Source organism: Panthera tigris, chromosome A2 (genome assembly GCF_018350195.1).
Source record: "Panthera tigris isolate Pti1 chromosome A2, P.tigris_Pti1_mat1.1, whole genome shotgun sequence".
NCBI lineage: Eukaryota > Metazoa > Chordata > Mammalia > Carnivora > Felidae > Panthera > Panthera tigris.
Genome location: NC_056661.1, coordinates 3,701,158 through 3,722,166, shown reverse-complemented (window position 1 = coordinate 3,722,166; position 21,009 = coordinate 3,701,158). Strand labels below are relative to the sequence as shown.

The window sequence follows — 21,009 nt, the reverse complement described above, 5'->3', positions numbered from 1 at the left end:
CCCGCAGCCAGGGCCTGGGACCCGAATCCCCACCCAACCCCCCGCCCTCTCCCCTCCAGCCCAGAGGTCACGGTGCAGGGCTCGCTCACACTTACAACTTCTGTTGCTGCACAGAAGCACAGGTTGTGTCTGTCCTGCGGGAGCCCGTGGCCCTGGGGCGGGGGTTGGGGAGACCCTGACTGGACCCTCTTGGAACGTCGGCACGGACTGAGCTTTGCAGGGAGCCGCAGAACGGGAGACTGAGGAGACCGCCCTGTGCGGGGACCTCAGCCGAGACACCAGCTCTAACACCACGAGGACAGGCTGCAGCTGAGGCTCATGGGCCTTTGTCTGCCCTCAGCCCACAGGCCACCCCCTACCCTGCCGCCCCCCACCCGTCTCCCGCCACCCTGCCACCCCCTCACCCCACGCCCTGCCACCCCCACCGCGTGGCGCGGTGAGTCCCTGGGGATCCCGCTGACCACCCAGCTTGTAGGGATGAGCGACCCCGCCCCCCGCTGGACACGACCACCCGGCCACGGCTGTGGGTCCTGAGCCCCCAGCCCGCCGTGGACAGTGCCCAGGCTGGCTGCCAGCGGCCACATTAGCACCCAACAGTCCCCAGCCCTGCCGTTCGTGACGGACGTGGGTGACCCATCCGCTCCACACACTAAACTCGTTTTTCGTCGTTCACCGAGGCCACACGCAGGTAGGTGGCAGGGCCCGGGTCCCCACACCCGACAGCTCCCGCTGGTGGCTTGGCCGGTGCTGGCCGGCAGCTCGTCTTCCTGCCGGGCCAGCTCACGAGTGGCCTGCAGGGGTGGGCGCACCGGTCACCACCAGCTGTGTCCCCTCCAGCGGAGGCCGCCTCCGGCCCCTTCCGCCAGCCGGCCCCGACGGTGGGAGAGGACACCGGGCGGTCATCTCACCGCCATCTCGCCGCGACCGCCTCTAACGACCGCCATCTCGCCGCGACCGGCCTGCCCCAGGCAGAGCGGGGGCCACCTCGGGTCCTGCCCGCACAAACTCCCTCACGCTTCGGAAATCACGACGCGGAGATGAGCTTCCCGTCCAAGAGGCGGAAAAAGCGGATGGCAAGACGGCAGGCGGGTTTTCGGCCGTCCTCTCGATTCAGCTCGGCGGTGGATTCTGTGTGACTTTTCTTCTGTCTTATTTGTGCCTTTCGAAATGAAGGTTTTGAGTAGGTAAACAGAAAGAGGAAAATTAAAACGGTCTCTAATCCCAACACTCCATACCCTTGACACGTTCTTTGAAGGCAGGCAAATAAAAATCATACGTGTACGTACTTACGAAACGGAAAAGGAATCTCACCGAACAGCAGCCCTGGGCCAACCTTCCAGTTTATTGGAAACATGGGCCGGGGGGGGGGGGTGGGGGGGGGGGAAGGACCACCCTGAGGGAACTTGCAGAACAGTCCAGAAAGAGCGGTGGACTCTTTACAAGTCGGCGCCAAGCCGAAAAGCAGGCACGCTGACGATGTAATAAGAAAAAGAGCCCAGTAAAAAAGCGCACAAAGGACATTTCTTCAAAGAAAACGCACGCACGGCCAACGATCCCATGAAACGCTGCTCGGCATGATTAGCATGAAACGTAGAGCAAAACCTCAGCGAGAATGCTACCCCCCCACCAGGACGGCCGTGAGAAAAAGGACGGACGATGACAAGTGTTGGCAAGGGGGTGGGCAAAGCAGAACTCCGACACACGGCTGGCGGGGACGGAAAGCGGGGCAGCCACCATGGAAAAGTCCGGCGGTTTTTCAGCAAGTGACACGCAGAATTTCCCAGGTGACCCAGCAATTCTGCTCGTAGACGTACGCCCAGGGGACGGGAAAACGTGTGTCCACGCAAAAACTCACACACCCGTGTTCGGAGCACCGCTACTCACAATGGCCAGAAGGTGGGAACCACACAAGTGTCCGCTGACCGTTGCACAGATACGCACAACGTGTCCACCGCGCGCAGCACGTCCCAGAGCACCCAGTGCTCCGCGGACGGACCCCGAACACACGACGCTCAGGGAGGGAACCGGACACGAGAGGCCACGCGGGGTGTGGGTCCACGTGCGTGAAACGTCCAGAACAGGCTCCTCCACGGACAGGGAGCAGATTAATGGGTTTCGGGGGCCCGTGGAGGGGGTGGGGTGACTGTTGATGGGGATGGGGCTTCTTTTCTGGGGCGACGGAACGTTCTGGAATTATTGTGGCGTGGTGATGGTCACACAACTCTGTGAATACGGTAGAAACCATGGAACTGTATGCTCTAAGTGGGTGCCCTTTATGTGTGAATTACGGCTCAATAAGGCCGTTACTACCCCCCACTAAAAATAAAGTAGAGGCGAGCGGAGGGTGGCAAGAAGGAAAGGGGAGGAAAGTTCTGCCCCTGGACAAACCACTGCAACGGGCTCAGAGACGTCGGCGTGCCGTGACGGAGGAGGCAGGCTTCGGGAAGACGTCCGGGGACCAGTGCGGAAATCCGGACAAGGGCTGGATTCAGGCGGCACGAGGGAACAGCGGTTCGTCTGGGGGTGCGGTCATGATGTCGGTGACACTTCAAGACGCTTTGTTAAAATCAAACGGGCGTGGCGAGCGCGACCGCTCGCTGCCCGCCGGGCCCTTCTCACGCTGTTTCCCGTCAGGGCTCACACACCTGCCTTGCTGGCCTGGGCCGCGGCCGGGCACGCCCTTCGATGGGGACCCCCTTGTCCCGGTCTCCCGTGCCGGGACGCGGAAGGCCGTTCCTCTGGGGGACACGGGGCAGGGAGGGGATCTTTCCCTTCCATGCTTACAAAACCACGCAAAACTTCTCACGCTCATCGGCTCCAAAGGCACGAAGCTGGCACGTCTCCACTCACTCTGTACGGCCCCCACGGACGCGGCCCGGGGCCGCCCGCCTGCCGCTGGGGCCCGGGCGCCGGGCATCCCCCTTGGCCGACCGGGGAACAGGTGGTTTTAGGTCCTGGAGCTGGAAGTGGCCGAGTCGGGGACAGACAGACAACAGCACAGAGTGGTGAGCGAGGACTCCGAAGACAAAGCCAGCGTGTGACAGGACAGCACCGGGAGGCGGGGGTCTGTTTGGCCAAAACCCAATGTCCAATTCGATCAGGGTGCAAATCACACGGAGGTCAGGGGCGAGAGAAAATTCCAGGCAGGGGGAAGAATCTTGGCGATGGCGGGGAAAAGGTGAGTGGACGGCGAGCCGGGAGGGCCACGTGACGGGGCGCGTGCTACACTGGGTTGACTGGGAAGCCCCTGGGAGTTTAGGGCAAGGGCACTAAGGGGTTAAAGACCCCATTAACATCCTGAGAAAGCCCTCTCTGGCCGTGGGAAATGGACTACAGCCAAGGCCGGCCTCGTGGGCTCAAGACCCGGGCAGTCACCCCTGGCCCGGGTTTAACACTCAGCCGTTGCCCACTTGAAATTATTCCATTTTACATTTTTTTAAAGTTTACTTATTGAGAGAGAGAGAGAGAGAGCAGGGCAGGGTCAGAGAGAGAGAGGAAGAGAGAGAATCCCAAGCCGGCCCTGCCACCATCAGCCCGATGTGGGGCTCGAACTCATAAACGGTGAGATGGTGACCCGAGCTGAGATCGAGAGTCAGATGCTTAACTGAGCCACCCAAGTGCCCGAAATTCTTCCATTTTAGACCGAGAGGCCTAAGGGTCTCACTTCGTCCTAGGCCCGACAGGCACTACAGTCAGGCCCGGCTGCAGGTGGCCAGCGTGGAAGCCGGCAGACAAGGCAGAGCCAGGGACAACAGTAGAGTGGAGGGGGCTGGATGATTTCAAGGGCAGAGGCAAGGGTGGGGAAGGAGGAGCCAAGGGCAGGGAAGACCACCGGCCCGGCCGGCAGAAGGTGGGGTGGGGGGGCAGGTGGGAGAGATGTGGGTAAGATTGTGGTGGGCAGCAGAATACCCCCCAGACGGCCACGTCCTAGTCCCCGGGACCCAGGACTGTGTCCCCTTCCACCACAAAAGGGACACTACAGAGCCTGACCTGGGGATGATCCTGGATCCTCATGAGAGAAGAGACAATGCAGGGGCAGAGGCTGCATGGATCCAAAGAAGGGCCCGCGCCAGGGAAAGCACCCAGTCCTCTGAAGCTGAACAAGATCAAGATCACTTCCCGGGGGGGGGGGGGGGGGGGGGCGGTGGGTGTCTGCGTGGCTCAGTGGGTTAAGCGTCCGACTTCGGCTCAGGTCATGATCTCACAGTCCGTGAGTTCAAGCCCCACGTTGGGCCCTGTGCCGACAGCTTGGAGCCCGGAGCCTGCCTCGGATTCTGTGTCTCCCTCTCTCTCTGCCCCTCCCCTGCTCACACTCTGTCTCTCCCTCTCTCTCTCAAAAATAAATAATCTCAAGAAAAATTAAAGTTTATAGCAGCGCTTTCAACAATAGCCAGATTATGCAAAGAGCCTAAATGTCCATCAACTGACGAACGGATAAAGAAGATGTGGTTTACAGATACAACAGAATACGACTTGGCAAATGAGAAAGAATGAAATCCGGCCATTTGCAGCAACGTGGATGGAACCGGAGGGTATTATGCTGAGTGAGATAAGTCGGTCCGGAAAGGACAGATACCGTATGTTTTCACTCCTATGTGGATCTTGAGAAACTTGACAGAAGACCATGGCGGGGGGGGGGGGGGGGGGGGGGGGGGGGGAGGGGAAAAAATAGGTACAAACAGAGAGGGAGGGAGGCAAACCGTAAGAGACTCTTAAATACAGACAACCGAGGGTTGATGGGGGTGGGGGGAGGGGAAAGTGGGTGGTGGGCACGGAGGCGGTCACCCGTTGGGATGAGCCCTGGGTGTCGCTGTATGGAAAGCAATTTGACAGCAAGTATTTTCGTTAAAAAAAGAAAAAAAAAAGAATCGTTCCCTTAAAAATTAATTAATTAAAATACGTTAAAATAAGTTTTTAAAAAACAGGAAAGAGAATCACTTCTGCCCCGACGTCTCCAGAAGGAGCTACCTGCCGACGCCTTGATTTCTGCCTGTGAGACTCACCCAGAAGTGTGGCCTCCCAGGCGTGGGAGAGAATCAAGTCACCGCGAATCCCTCAGGATTTCCACTCGTGTGACACCCCCACCCCCCGTGAGGCTCCCTGGGCTGTGGGAGCCACGGCCACCTCACAGGAGGGGCACCCTGGAACCCCCGTCCCCTCCGCCCGTCCAAGCGCAGCCCGACCTCTGGCCGCACGCTCAGCAGGCAGGGGGCGCCCGCCTCCCGTCCCGGGGGTCCCCCCAGACCCGAGCCAGGCCCCGCCACCTGTGCAGAGGCAGGGCGACACCCTGAAGCCACAGGCAGCTGGGCTGTGCACTGGGTTCTTTCCCCTAACAGGAAGGGCGGCCCCGAGCCTCCTGGTGGGTTCCCTGGCTGCGACCCACCTGACCTGTCACAGAAAGGAGAGTGTCCTCACTGCGAGGCCCAGAGCAGAGAGGCACCTATGCCGACCATCGTGGGGACACACGCTCCCATGGGCGAATTCCGAGTACATGAAGTTTATCTCCGTCAAGTTATTAACGTCTTTCCCCGCATGCCGCGGGCCTTCCTGGCCTGATGCCCTCCCGGCCACCCGGGACCAATGATCGCAGTATTTTAAGGGCAGCGCCCGGCTGTCGGGGGTAACCCCAGGTAGCTCCTCCCCACATCCGGAAGAGGAACAAGCTTCGTCAGCCCAGGGATGTGTCGCAAGAGGGCGACGTTGGGCGGGGCTGCCCGGGGCTGCCTGTTTGGGTCGGGGCCATTCTCTGAGTCATGGTCACCTGGGCCCGGAGAAGGCCTGGCACCCCACCCGGGGGGTCTTTAAACTCAGGGACTCGTGAGCTGTGGGGGGAGACACCGGCCGACCCCGAGGAGTCCTTGGCCACCACGGGCCCTACACGGCCTGGCGCCCCCCCCGCCCCCCCGCCCCGCCCCAGCTGCCACCTGGTCAGGGGCAGAAGGCTGTCCCACATCTGGATCCAGCCCCAGGACAGAAGCCCCCTGGATCCTGACAGAGGGGCGCACTGAGCCCCGGAAGCCTCCCCGCAGAGTGGGAACAAACACCTGAGGGCTGGGGCCCCCACAGCCAGCGCGCAATCCGCAAACCGGAACCAGAGGGGAGAGGATTGCTCCGGCCCAGGACGCAGCCTCAGGTTTTCTGACTGAAGGGCTCAGAGACTGACCCTAACGGATTATGAGGCCGGATGGCGGACGTTTTCCAGGATGTGGATGGGGGGAATCTGCACCTCTGAGGTTCTGATACGTAACATGCCCGAAAGCATGTCCTCTGAGCAAATGTGACCTTACGATGAAGGTTAACTGTGAGGAAATACAACCTTGAGAAATACTTAACTACCCTTGTCTTGGGAAGTAGCTGGGGCTCCATGAACATGATGTCTGAAAGTTCCCTGAGAACCCCAGTCCTTCTCGGGGAGGCCCATCCCCTGCCCCAACGGGGCCTCTCTCCCCCCAACCGCTCACCTCTACCTGCTCCTGCCAGGCTCCGGGCCAGGAGGTCTGGCCATCGGATGAAACGCCCAGTGACCCCCAGCCAGCCTGCCCCCACCTCGGCAAGGCTCCTGCTGGCACAGGACAGCTCCCGAAAGGGGGTGACGGCAGTCAGGCCCTGGAGCACGATCGCGCCCCAGGAGGGGCCTCTGCGTCACCAGGACTCAAGGGGGAACCTACCGCAGAGGTGACACAAGAGCCCCCTCAACCCCCCTCATCTGGTCCCCCGTGTGGGCCCGGTGCTGTGTCACTGTGTCCCACAAGCGGCTGCAGAGAGGGCCAGGTGCCTGTGCGTGTGGTCAGGGTCCGGCAAGGAAGAGAGACTAGAAAGTCCTCCACATCCTCCTCCTCCTCCTCGGGGAGCGTCAACTAGGCCCCAGGTTCTCCGCGAGGCACGGGCACGATCCCCGACCTCACAGAGCCCGCAAGCTGGGGACCCGGCCGACCCCCGTGTCACAGAACCCTCACCCTGCCTGCCCTCGGGCCCACGGCACCACACGTGGGGAGGGCTCTGCGTGCGGGCCTCCAAGCAGCGGGAGAGCACTGGCCGGCGGGAGCACGGGGCCCAGGAGGACGGCTGACCAGGGCGGACAGCGGGCAGAAGTGCCGGGCACAGCCCGGGACGACACGGACTCCACAGAGGATGCCAGACTCGATCGGCCTCGGTGCCACAGAACCGGCCCGTCCGAGATGGCCACAGAGACAGAAGGGGACCGAGCAGGCAGAGCGCCTCCCAGAGGCAGGACGCCAGGAGGCCGGGCCGTCCCCTCTGGAGTCCCCTGCCTTTTCCGGCTTCCAGGGGCAGCGCATCCCTGGCCGGCGGCCCGTCCTCCGCCCTCACAGCCAGCGGCACGGGGTCTGCCCACGGCTCTGCCTCCGGCCCTCCGGCCCCCCTCGTACAACGACCCTTGTGTTGGCACCGAGACCCCATATAATCCAGTAACATCTCCCATCTCGGGGGCCTCAGGTAACCCCGTGTGCCAAGCAAGTCCCTCTTACCACGCGGGGGAGCACACACACTGCCAGGCTCCCGCGAGCGGGCCGTGTGCGCCTTCGGGAGGCACCACTCAGGCCACTCAGGTGCCGTGTGAAAAGTCCATCGTGCAAAGAAAGAAACAGTCCCCGCGTCCCTCCAACCTGGGCGCTTTCTGCTGTGGGGCACATCTCGGGAAGACCAGCACATCCGCCTACGTTCACCCAGACAGGAGCACAGTTTCTAGAACGTCGGAAACGGGACCGGGCTACCAACCGTGGTCCGCAGGCCCTGTCGTCCCCGAACCTAAGCAGACGTGGACAGCGGTCCGGGCCACGGAGCAGGAAGAGCCGCCCTTACGCCGCAGGGTTAAGATCCCCAGGGACAGCCAGCGGCGGGGGCCGTGCAGGCGACCCCCGCCGACAACCTCGGCCTGCAAGTTCACGGTGGCGCTAGCGGGCCCGGGTACGGCGGCGGCTGTCCCGAGAGGAGCTCTCGCGCACGGCTGGGGGGGGGGGGGGGGGGGGGGGGGGATGGGAAGTGGCACGGCCACTGTGGAACGCAGCGTGGCAGTAACTGAAAAGGTGACGCAAGGGCTGGGACCACGTGACCCAGCAACCCCACGGCCGGTGTCCACCCAAGAAGAACAAAACACACGTCGGCACAGAATCCTGTAGTGAACGTTCACAGCAGCATCGTTCGTCACACCCCCAAAGGGGAAAGAACCAAAATACCCGTCGACTGATGAACAGCTACACACGGTGTGTCCCCCACGCGTGGGGACGCGATCAGCCAGGAGCCGGAGCGAGGCGCCCACTCCCGCTGCCCCAAGGACGGACCCCGAACACGCGACGCTCAGGGAGGGAACCAGACACGAGAGGCCACGCGGGGTGTGAGTCCGCGTGGGTGAGACGTCCAGAACGGGCCCATCCGGGGACAGGAAGGGGGCTTGTGGGGGCCGGGGGAGGGGGAGGGACAGTGACTGCTTCACATACGGGTTTACGTTATAGGAGGGGTTTCTTTCTGGGGGGATAAAACGCCCTAGAATCAGATGGTTGCATAGCTCTGCATACATACTAAAAAATCACTGTACTTGGGCGCCTGGGTGGCTCAGGCGGTTAAGTGTCTGACTTCTGCTCAGGTCACGATCTCAGGCCTCATGGGTTCGAGCCCCGCGTCAGGCTCTGTGCTGACGGCTCGGAGCCTGGAGCCTGCTTCGGACTCTGAGTCGCCCCTTCTCTCAGCCACTCCCCCACTTGTGCTCTCTCTCAAAAGTAAGTAACATTTAAAAATATATACTAAAATTTAAAAATTTAAATAAAAATCACCGTATCGTACACTTTAAAGGGTGACTGTTATGGTATGCGAATTCCGTCTCCCTAGGGACGAATGGACCTGCCAGACCACAGGGAACCGGTCTGCTTTCTCTCAAGGATTCTAATCTCCCTGAACGCCCCAGGCCTTTTGGAAGAAGGAACCAGGAGTCTAAGTTCATGTCTCCCCCTCCGCCAGAGGCCCTTTTCAGTCGTGGCGCTCAGTTTCTTCAGCTACAAAATGGGCTGACCAAGGGAGAGGGCAGGTCAGGATGACCGCAGCGAGGGACCACTGAAGGTTAATCTAACCGCACGGAACGAGGTACGCACACAGAACATGCCACACTGAGCTGGGTACAAAGAGATGGCCACGTTTTGGAGATCTGGCCGTCTTCCGACAAAGCACAAGCTTTAAAGGTAAAAGCAACGCCTTTGGAGACACAGAGCAGATCGTTTCCGAACCCGTCCACGAAGGCCTGGCCCATCGGGCCCCGGCAAGCGACAAACTAACCCAGACCAAGGCCGACACACCTTCTCTGTACAGGATCACACGGTAAATATTCCCACCTACATTCTCGAGCTCGACTCTCTATTCTCGAGCTCGAGCCGACAGAGGCGATCTGTCCAGGCACGCCGCACTCTGTGTGCCGATAAAACTTTACTTGCAAAAACAGGCAGGGGGGCCAGATCGGTCCACCGACCAGTTAGCTGACCCCACCGCCAGATGGCTCAAGCCTACCCCTTAAGCAACAAAACCTTTTCTTCACCTCTCCTACGGGGGACCTGAGTTCCACTGCCCACCTCCCTGATTTCCCAAATCACAACAGAGCAGAAAAAGCCACACTCCGGCCCACGCTTGGTCCAATTAGCTACACGGCCTTGGAGCCCAACACTGAACACGAGGTAGCCATTCTCGGGGCACCAGGGAAAGCCACCGTGGGATGGCCAGGAGCACACAGGACTGTTCGCCCCACACTGGCCAACCCCCTGCCACCGGTCACCCCTCACAGGCCACACCCGCTCTGTAGATGTGAGCCGGGAGGTGATGAGGTTGTTCGATCTCTTACGAGCCCACCATTGGCCCGCCATCTGAGGCCACCTCTTTAAAACCCTCTGTCCCGGGTTTATTAGGAAAGTACAGGAGGAGGCAGAATGCCCGGAGTGAACACCCGCAGCAGCTGGGCAATGCGATTCTTTTCAAGGTATTTTTATCGTATTGTATTCGTAATTTTTTAATGTTTATGTGTTTTTTGAGAGAGGGGGAGGAGAGAGACAGACAGACCGAGAGTGTGAGTGGGGGAGGGGCAGAGAGAGAGGGAGACACAGAATCGGAAGCAGGCTCCAGGCTCCGGGCTGTCGGCACAGAGCCCGAGGTGGGGCTCGAACCCACAAACGGCGAGATCGTGACCTGTGTCGATGTTGGACAGGTAACCGACGGAGCCACCTAGGTATAAAAGAGCCCGAAAGTATTTTATTTTATTTTATTTTTTTTTTTAAATTTTTTTTTTCCAACGTTTTTTATTTATTTTTGGGACAGAGAGAGACAGAGCATGAACGGGGGAGGCACAGAGAGAGAGGGAGACACAGAATCGGAAACAGGCTCCAGGCTCCGAGCCATCAGCCCAGAGCCCGACGCGGGGCTCGAACTCACGGACCGTGAGATCGTGACCTGGCTGAAGTCGGACGCTTAACCGACTGCGCCACCCAGGCGCCCCAAGCCCAAAAGTATTTTAAAGGGGCACCTGGGTAGCTCCGTCGTTAGGCATCTGACCGTTGATGTCGGTTCAGCTCACGAGCTCACGGTTTGTGGGATCGAGCCCCATGTCAGGCTCTGTGCTGACAGGAGCCCGCTTGGGATTCTCTCCCTCCCTCTGTCTCTCGCACATGTAGGTATGTGCACACTCTCTCTCAAAATAAATAAAGAAACAGTTTTTTCTAAAAACGGCATTTTAAGGGGCACCCGGGTGGCTCGGTCAGTTAGGCGCCCGACTCTCGATTTCAGCTCAGGGCGTGATCTCGCGGTTGGGGAGTTTGAGCCCCACGTCGGGCTCTGCACGGACAGCACAGATTCTCTCTCTCCTTTTCTCTCTGTCCTTCCCCCCCCCACCAAAAAAAATAAATAAATAAACATTTAAAAAAAGGTATTTTAAAGTAATTCTCCATTTTTAGAGCCCCCCCTCCCCCCACTTCTCCACTGTGAGTGGTCACCATTTCCTGCAGGGCGTGCTTTCGGGTGAACGTGCCCCTGGATGAGCCAGGTCCTGATCCACACGACGCAGATGGGGCAGCCCAAGCGGGGCGATGCCCGCGTCCCCCGAAATGCGCCATGGCGAGGCGCAGCGCTGTCACTCCGACGCCGAAGGACGGGAGCGCGAACGGGAGCGCCGCACTAGAGGAGGAGCGGCCACCAGAGCCACCCCGAGGGTTCTGGGCTCCTCTGTGCAAAGGCTCCCGGGCCCCGGACACCCCTGAACTCAGGGCCCAACAGCAGCCGCCTTCTCCCAGCAGCGTGCGTGCGGGCCTGACGGGCTGCCCCGGGGGGAGCCGCGGCCTTCAGTGCCTCGCTCTCCTGTGGCCACCCGGGCCTGGGGCCCGAGCACTTACTTCAGAGTCCCGGTCGTACTGGAGAGCCAAGGCCGCGGAGGACAGGCGCCCCGTAGCTGGCAGGGGTTTCTATCAGGTCCCGGCAAGGGTGATGGTTCCTACGGTGCACAAAATAAAAGCACGATGAGCTAAACGGATTGCGTGCCTAAATCTCAATTCCAGACTCTACTCCTACCAGCTGCGTGTAGCCCAAGGATACTGCCTTTACCCGGACATTTCCAAATCCTTGCCAATTTGCAAGAACAGTAAAATCATAGCTATAAGCGCTTTCCCCATTGAAGTCCTGCAGCAACTGCCCGTTTTAGGCTCAGCCCCTAAAAATCAGTAGCTGAGGAAGCGAGGGCTCCATGAGATAATCAAATCAAACCAAAGGAGCTTCTGGAAACCTTAAGGTTCCGGCAGCTCCTCAGAGGTTTGTGAGAAGTTCTGCCTCCTCCAAAGCCCCCCAGTCAGAAAGGCAACATGTATGTCTGGCGACCCCCGATGACACCCCCGGCAGGCGGAGAGCACAGGCAGAGGACAGGGCAGGGGCTGTACAGGGCCAAGATCCCACGGAGGGCAGGGTCCGAGCCAGTGAATGCACCGCTGGGCACAGAGACACCCCGACACCATGGAGTGGACACAGGACAAGACTCCCAACCTTCGGTGTAGCCCCGGCACCTTGGACAACCCGGGCTATCAGCTCTCCCGGATGCTCCCACGTTTTCTCTTATTTTTGTCGGGTTTTTTAAATTCCTGAGCACGACCCCATTAAACAGATCACAGGGTCTCTTCCCAGGTCAGACCCCCGGGTTGAAAGCGTCAAGCTGTGGGACTGCCCGACCGCGGGCTGTGCCCCTCTTCTGGGCAAGGTAAATAAACTCCCGAGGCCTCCCCGGCCCGCGCCTGCGCCCCCCGCGCAGCTGCCTCCCCCTCCACAGCCCCGCTAGCACCTGCCGGAGGCAAGGCTCAAGTCTGAGGACCCCTCCCTGGAGGTGTGGCTGGCAGAGCGCAGCCCCCGGGGATGTCCACGCCCTCAAGCCCTCATCCCTGCAACCTGAGGCCGCACTCCCTTCCGCAGCAGAGGGGACTCTGCAGGTTAAGGACCTTCAGGCGGGAAGATGACCCTGGGTCACGGGCGGAGCAGGAGGGTCAGAGAAGGCGACGAGACAAGAGAAGCAGAGGCCGCACCGTCACACTGGGAAGGAGGAAGGTGGTGCCCCTCGAAGCCGCACAGGCAAAGAACGGACTCCCGCCGGAGCCACCGGACGGAGCCGGCCCTGCCCACGCCTCGGCGGCAGCCCCGTGAGACCCGTGCCGGCGTCCTGGCCTCCCGATCGGGGGCATCGGTGTGCGCGGTTTTCAGTCACTGAGCGTGGTTCCCCGTTACAGCGGCACAGGGACACCCACACGGTGGCTTCTGTGTGCATTTCCCGCATTTCAGGGGCGTGGAGAGATCTCTTCACTTCCACTGACCGAGCGGACTCTAGGCCGCGAGCTGCTGGCCTCGGGCTTTTTTGCTCCTGTGTCGAGGGGATCACGTGTCTCCCTCCTCGCTCGTGACGGTCTCTGCACGGGCTGTTCCCACGCTGGGCATGGGCCACACCCACCAGCACGTGGTCTGAAAGGCAGAGACCACCAGGGCCCGTGGTTCTCAGCTGGACAGAACCAGCGCTGCCGGGCCACCAAGACCATGGGTCCCACTACCCTCCTGCTCCGGGGGACAACGGCACTGACCCCCGAGCTGGGAGGCCGGGGTCAGGCCCCAGTTCTGTGGCCACAGCCCAAAGACAGCCTCTGTCCACCCTGACCCATGTCCACAGTGACCAAGGGGCCAGGCCCACCCGCCTCCACTGCTCCTTCGGGGGCCGCGTCCCCTCCCCACCCCCCACCCCCCCCACCCCCCGCACGGCTGGCCAGCAGCCACCCTGGAGGTGCTGGGATGCCAGAGCGTGGCCTCGGGGCCCTGAAGCGTGGGCTGGGCACAGTGACAGCCTCCCAAACAGGACAGCATGGGAACAGGGAACAGAGTGAGCTTACAGTGGAGACACCGGAGGGCCCACCTCAGCCGGGGGACCAAGGCCAACACCGCGGTGACAGCACGCACCCCCGGGGTGGTGTCAGGGGGAGGGCACTTCACTCGGGGGGTCCTCCTCCCTAAACCCATCGCCCCAGTCTCACCATGAGAAAAGCCGCAGACGCACCCAAGGAAGGGCCTTCTAGAAAACCCCTGCCCGGGCCTCTCGAAACCGTCACGGAGCATGGAGCTGAACAGAGTGCGGCCTTTACTTACTAAGAATGTATCAACATTGGTTCATTAACTGCAACAAATGCTCCAGCCTGAGAGGAGGTCCCAGTGGGGAGACCGTGCGGGGTGCAGGGAGCACTCTCAATTTCTCTGTCCCAGCAAGATGCTTTAAAAAAATAAAGTCTAAGTAACGTTTTTAAAGAAAAACAAAACAGAAAGGCCCGGGGAAGGCAGGCTGGGTTTGATGCTTCCTGTGGCCCAGGCTGGCCCGGCCCAGCCGCTGACCTCACTGTGGGCCCCGGGAAATCTGGGGCGCTAAGAATAGAACCCGGGAGGGGAGTCCGGTTGCAACAAGGTAAGAGCCTGCAGTGGCGACCTGAGACATCAGACATCGATGTCCGTAAAAGGCACCGTCTGACCATCCCTCCTTTACAAAGGCACAATCTGACCACTGGAAGAGGCTGCTACTCTGACCGCGGGCACGCAGAGGTTGAAGCAGCAGGCTGCGTGGTGTTCGCTTCACGCCCCCCCCCCCCCCCGCAAAGGGCAGGCAGGCGGGGCCAGGAAGCAGCAGGAAACAGGGAAAGAGCCAGCTGCACCTCAAGGCTGAGGCATTAGGGACTGCCACCACCTGGTGGCCTCTCTGGGGAACCCCCTCCTTGGCTGGGTAAGGAACCCCTGAGTCCCCTGGTCCTACCAGCTCTCAGCTGTCCAGGGCTGACCCTCAGGGAAGGTCTGGAGGGCTGGCCCACACCAGACCACACTGCCCATTCGTGCCCTGGAGCTGGGCCCGGGTTTTGAGAGGCAGAGCGCTGACTGGGCAGCCTCCGGGCCAGATGGGAAGGGAGCCCTCACCTACTCATTCAGCTACCTGACCAGGAGGACCAGACGCCCAACTCTGCCTGCTCGTCCACGGCCACAAGCCCCAGGTGGCCCTCAAAAGGGGCTGGCATCCCCTGCTCTCCACCCAAGCCTACAGGGGCTATTCGTGCCCCTCACAAGGCAGGGAGACCCCCAAAGCCTCAGAAGGTCCACCGGCCTGAACACACTATCGTCAGATCAGTATGAACTCCGGCCTTCTGAGCAACGTACATACACAGACAGATGGACACAGAAATAAACACAGGCGCGCACGGAGGCACGCGTGGGTTCGGATTCCCATTTCCAAGCTCTCGACTGACAGGAGAGGCCCCGACACCCCCCGACACCCAGCTCACCGTTCTCAAATACCCTTCTCCAACGTGGAGAGGTGTCCTATTCCGGGGCGGAGGCAGGAAATATACAAGGTGAGCCGAGAGAGCATCTCGAGCACCTCGAAGGAGCAGGAAGGAAGGCAACCCTCCCTAGAGGGTGCGGTCACGAAGGAAGGACACAGGACCCCAGTCGAGGAGCGCCCGATGGCCAAAGCCAAGGGCAACTGAGGCGACAAAATGGTGACGGTGCCGGACTTACAACGCGCAGGACAGAATAAATGCTCCTAAATCTTCACTGGCGCAAAATTCAAAACATACCATAAATGAGGCGGAAGCGGCCGCCCTCTTCCGCCAAAGAATTCCAATTCACAGATGGAGAAGCAGCCAGAGTCACAGGAAAAACCAGCGCAGGGAGATGCCCAGCAGGTGCTGCGACGGACGGGCACAGGTGTGAGAGGAAAGAAGGCATCTGCACAGTCTCCAAGTCCCGAAGGGAAAAGCGGCACCTTTCCCTGCAGACTCCCCGGCGGCGGCACCACCGTAACCGCGGGATGGGGGCTGACGTCACCCACCGGCAAAGAGACACAGCGGCTGGCGGCAGAGAGAACTCAGCCTGTCCCACACCGCGTGACCTGCATCCGAACCCCAGAGAACACCGGGCACGAGGCAAGTTGAGGGACGTCCCGCAGGATCCCCGACCAGCGTTCTCCAAAAGCATCGAGGTCACAAGAGATCAGCAAAGACGGAAACGGTCCCAGCCCCGGAGAGCCGGAGGTGTGATGGCTAAACGCAACACAGGGTCCCGGGTGGGGCTCTGGGGCAGAACGGGGACACGCGTGTGACAGCTGGCGGAATCCAAATAAAGGCTGTGGTTTGGTAAATACTCTTGCTCTGCGCTGCCTGCGTCGTTTGGGTTCTTCTGCACTTATGTTCCATGCTAGCTGTGGGGAGGTGGCTGAAAAGTACCCGAGAACTCTCAGAGGCTGTCTTTGTAACATTTCAATCCATCTAAAATTGTTTCCAAATAAAAACTCAAAAAAAAAAAAAAAAAAAAAAAGCCAACCTTTACCTCTGTCCTCTGAAGCTCGCTGCACAGCAGGTTTTAGCTGGAAGAAGAGAGCGGCTGTAAAAAGATCCAGACCGATAAGCGAAGAAAAGCAAGCTGACGCCAAAGTGCAATCTAGTTTCAGGACCCACGGAAGACCCAGCCTGCCGAACCCAAGTTTCAGATCCTTCCTGTCTGCAAGAGGCCAGGGAGCGACACGTCTCATCGATCTTCCCATACTGGCCAAAGACCCTCTTACTCACGGCCTCGCGCCAAACCCTCCATATCCTGAGGGACACTGAAACCCAACTGTGGAACGTCGTGAGGGCTCAGTCAGGGACGTGGCGGGCGCCCCAGGCTGTGTGGATCCCGACGAAGAAGGGTCTGGTCTCGTTACGTGGAGACGTAAGAACCACATTACCTTCCTTAATGCCCACCCCCAACAGCAGACACGACTCAGGATGACAAAACTTACAGTAAACTAGACAGTGTGGCACTAGCACGAGGACGGACACAGAAATCGACACAAGAGATCGACAGTCCAGAAATAAATCCACACTTGTGTCTTGTTTATTTCTTGTGCAAAAGAGAGAGAGCGCTCGAGCGTGAGCAGGGGAGGGGCAGAGAGAGAGGGGGACAGAGGATCCAAAGCAGGCTCCAGGCGGTCAGCCCAGAGCCCGATGGGGGTTGATCGCATAAAGCGCGAGATCATGACCTGAGCCGTCGGGAGTCAGACACTCAACCGACTGAGCCACCCAGCCGCCCCTGGAAATAAATCTGCACTTGTAAAGCCAGCTGATTTTCCAGGAGCTGCAAGACCATTCGAAGGGGAAAGAACAGTCTTTTCAACAACTGGACACCCGTGCGAGAAAGAATGAAGGTGAACCCCTACCTCACACCACATGCAAAACTCACCTCAAAATGGATCCTAGATCTAAACGCAAGAGCTCAATCTATAAAACGCTTAGAAGACAACACATGAATTAATCTTTGTGACCACGGATTAGGCAATGGTTTCTAGATGCAACACCAACACCACAGCCACAGAGCAAGGGAGGAAAAAGGAGGCCAAAACCCCAGAGAAAGTGGTAACAGGGCAGTCGGGGCCTGTTCCTGAAATGATGACACTTTTCACACTATGTCTTCTGTTTTCACGAACTTTCTCCCTGGAGAGCATGGTGGTGTCGTGGGGACAACCACAGGCTCCAGAGGCCTGGGTCAAGCTCCAGTCATGTGAGCTGGGGCAAGTTCCTAACTGGGCCTCAGTTTCCTCATCTGTAAAGTGGGGTCACCATGTTAATGCCCTACTCGTGCAGTTGTGGGGGCTTAAATAAGGCAACCGACATAAGCACTTAAAGGAATCCCTGGCACACTGTAAGCCCTCTACAAATGGCACTTGTTACGGGCCCACTCAGCCTGGGGCACCTGGGTGGCTCAGTCGTTTTTAAGCGTCAACTTCAGCTCAGGTCATAATCTCATGATTTGTGGGTTCGAGCTCCACATTGGGCTTTCTGCTGTCAGTGCTGGATCTCTGCCCCCACTTCCCTCTGCCCCTTCCCTGCTTGTGCTCTCTCTCTCAAAAATAAACATTTTTACAAAATAATATTTATTTCCAAAAAAAAAAAAAAGCATCCAACTCTTGATTTCGGCTCAGGTCATGATCTCACTGTCTGGGGTTCGAGCCCCGAGTCAGGCTCTGTGCTGACAATCAGGCTCGAGCCTGCTTGGGACTCTCTCTCTCTCCCTCTCTCTCTGCCCCTCTCCCATGCGCTCTCGCTCTCTCTCAAAATAAACTTTAAAAAAAGGAAAACAGAGGCTCCCTCGGGGAAAGCGGGCAGATCTGGTAACACGTGGGGTGGCAAGACACCCTCACCGACCTGTGCTCCCCGTGGCCGCGCGGGGTGTCTCTGAAGGGGAACCTGGCCACACCTCTTTTTTAGAAAACGCCCACCTCCTACCAGCCAGCTGCCTTTACGTTCAGGACACACGGCCTCCCCGTCCGCCCAGACGCCTCTACAGGACCCTCCTCTGCAGGGTCTGGAGCATGAAAGGTGGCCAACATCTTGGCACCTGGGGGGGGGGGGGGTTGCTAAATACAGACTTCTGAGGGAGCGCCAGGGCCTGGGAAGTTTCTGGCCTGGTGTCCCGCGCTGTGAGATGCCTGGAGGTGATCGGCCCTGTTCTGCGGGACCCACGGCACGCACTTCACATGTTGGAAAGGAGCGAGCGTGCTCGTACGTGTCTTTCTCAACGGTGACCTCCTCCGGGCGGCTAGGGGCCACAGATCAGGGAGGGAGACAAGAGTAACATCTCGAAGCGCTGGGTAACGATGGACTTTCAATCAACGGTGCTGGGTCAACTGGGCAGCCCTTTCGGAAAAGGCAGTCAGACCGTACATCCCAATGGATGAGGGGTCTGCATGAAAAGCAGGTGACCACACGAGCGCTGGAAAAAAACACGCTGAGTCCCCCTCCAACTCAGCACCGAAAAGGCTTTCCAATTAGGACTCCAAATCCAGACACGATAGAAAAAGAAAGACCCATAAACTCTACTACATCAAAAATTATTTCAAAACACACATACTGCTTCAGGGCAAATAAACAAAAACAAAAAACCCCCCATTAAAAAGTCAAAACGCATGCTCTCTCTGTGCCCCTAACCCACTCACATTTCATCTCTGTCTCTCTCAAAAATAAACAAACATTAAAAAAAAATTTTTTTTTAATTAAAAAGGGGCACCTGAGGGACTCAGTCAGTTAAGCGTCCAACTTTGGCTCAGGTCATGATCTCGCGGTTTGTGAGTTCGAGCCCCGTGTCAGGCTCTGTGCTGACAGCTGGGAGCCTGGAGCCTGCTTCCGATTCTGTGTCTCCCGCTCTCTCTCTGCCCCTCCCCTGCTCACGCTCTGTCTCTCTCTCTCAAAAATAAATAAACATTAAAAAAAATTTTTTTAATAAAAAAATAAAAAGTCAAAATACAACTGATGAAACTCAGAACAAACATTTATAAAAATACCACAAAGGGCACATGGCTAACCTCCCTAATGTACATGAGAGTTTTACAAGGGAGGAAAAGCAAGAAATCCCATTTAAAAAGGGGTGGAAAAGGTACACCTGGGTGGCTCAGCTGGTTGAACGTCCGACTTCGGCTCAGACATGATCTCACAGTTTATGAGTTCGAGACTCATGTCGGGCTCTGTGCCGACAGCTCGGAGCCTGGAGCCTGCTTCGGATTCTGTGTCTCCCTCTCTCTCTGCCCCTCCCCCACTCATGCTCTGTCTCCCTCTGTCTCAGAAATAAACAAACATTAAAAATAAATAAATAAAAATTTAAAACATTTTAAAAAGGGGTTAAAAGTATGAACAGGCAGTTCACGGAAAAGATGTAAAAATGGTCTCTGACATATTAAATACTGTTCAGCCTCCCTCATCATTCCCGAAATGCTAATTGAAACCACACAGCACATCCTGCTGGTAAGGCTGGGGGGACCAGACCTGTCATCCCACAGGGCCGATGGGAGTAAACCCACACCACCCGCTGGAAGCGAGCTGGGCAGAAGCTGACGAAACGCATCTACGCTTCACTTCTGGCCCCGCGATCTCGCTGCTAGAAATTCACCCCGAAGATGCTCTCCCGCGAATACAAAAGTACCTATACGCCAGGGCTTTCGCTGCAGCGCCGTTTACAACTGTAAGACACTGGAAACAACCTAAACGCCCAGACACAGGGGAGGCTGATGCGCAGAAGAGGACGTCGCCATGGCCAGGTGAAGAGGCTTCCAGGATACGCCCTTCGGTGAAAAGCGCGGAGTTCAAGTTTCCTATGCCACACTTAACGTGAAAAAGGTGGGGATTGGAGACGACACACACGTCTGCTCTTTTGAGGGGCAGTGAAAGGATAAGCGGGAGACGACTGAGATCATTCCCTGCAAGGAGGGGTGACATCTGTCTCCAGACGTCTTTCTGCACAGTCCTGCTAATGTCCCGCCTCCTGGATGAATGAATGAGTGCATGAATGAATGAAATCAACAAGAGTTGGGGAGGGGGAGGAATTCTCTACAAATACACACAGAAACAAATAAAACAAGCCAGATTTCAGGTAAATAAGATAACCACAGTAAAGAAAAAAGGAAGAACTAACCCAGGCCATTTTTAAACACAATTTGGGGGGCACCTGGGTGGTTCAGTCAGTTAAACGTCCAACTATTGTTTTCGGCTCAGGTCACGATCTCGCGGTTCGTGGGTTCGAGCCCCACGTCGGGCTCTGTGCCGACTGCTCGGAGCCCGGAGCCTGCTTCGGATTCTGTGTCTCCCTCTCTCTCTGCCCCTCCCTCGCTTGCACTATGTCTGTCTGTCTGTCTGTCTCTCTCTTTCTCAAAAATAAACATTAAAAAAAAAAATTTAAGGGGCGCCTGGGTGGCTCAGTGGGTTAAGTATCCGACTTCAGCTCAGGTCATAATCTCGCGGTTCGTGGGTTCGTGCCCCGCGTCAGGCTCTGTGCTGACGGTGAAGAGCCTGCTTGGGATTTTCTCTCTCTCCCTCTCTCTCTCTGACCCTCCCCACTCGTGCTCTCTCTCTCTCCCTCTCAAAATAAACAAATAAACATTTTCAAAAAACCACAATTTTGCAACCATATGCCTTGGAAATAAAAGATCCAACAAATTATTAACTTCTACTCCACAGGCTTCTTTTACAGCTGGTGATGAGGCCGAGTTCTTGCTGACAGAGAGGGGGTTATAACATAGGAACGCAGAAGACAGCAAGGAGCCTGTGGCGGGGCACTGGGCCTGGAAATCTCAACGTGAACCCCCGGGCACCGGCGTGGATATGTGCGTATGCCAGAAGCAGAAAGGTCCGTGTGTGTGATATACACGTACATATCATAGGAATGCCAATACACGCACATGGGTAATTATTCCCAGCTCTGGCCAACGAGAGGGCCTAGAAGCACAGACACCCCATTGACAATGAGCACAGTAAACACCCAGGTCTTGGTTTCTAAACGGCACTGTCCACAAGAAGAACAAGGCTCCCTGGAGAAGTGGTCGACCCCAGAGGAGGGGCAGGGAGAGCACAGGACGGGCCTGGGACACCCACCGTGTCCCAAAGTTAGGAAGCACGCACGGAACGGTGAGGACATCCCAAAGGACACAACGAGCCACCTCGAGGG

At 58.1% G+C, this 21,009-nt stretch overlaps 1 protein-coding gene and 1 long non-coding RNA gene across 14 annotated transcripts in view; one reads left to right on the top strand and one right to left on the bottom strand.

Moving 5' to 3' along the window:
- KDM4B (lysine demethylase 4B) overlaps positions 1–21,009 on the bottom strand; it is a 131,936-nt gene that overhangs the window by 85,929 nt on the left and 24,998 nt on the right. For 8 of the 13 annotated variants that reach the window (XM_042977866.1, XM_042977862.1, XM_042977860.1 and 5 more), the window contains one exon: positions 11,379–11,476. The exons of 1 other annotated variant lie outside the window; for it this stretch is intronic. Coding sequence is in view for 1 of the 12 variants with exons in the window: in XM_042977864.1 (XP_042833798.1) it covers positions 11,379–11,476; positions 15,117–15,119 (101 nt within the window). In the remaining 11 variants the exon portion in view is untranslated. Of the gene's footprint in view, positions 1–89; positions 352–5,388; positions 5,472–11,378; positions 11,477–15,116; positions 15,808–21,009 lie in introns of those variants that run through there. 4 more of the 13 variants (XM_042977864.1, XM_042977867.1, XM_042977869.1 and 1 more) reach the window with 4 other exon arrangements.
- On the top strand, positions 9,091–11,370 carry LOC107180996. Its single transcript, XR_006214591.1, has 3 exons — positions 9,091–9,327; positions 9,906–9,976; positions 10,995–11,370. It is a non-coding gene; the product is annotated as an uncharacterized LOC107180996 (long non-coding RNA).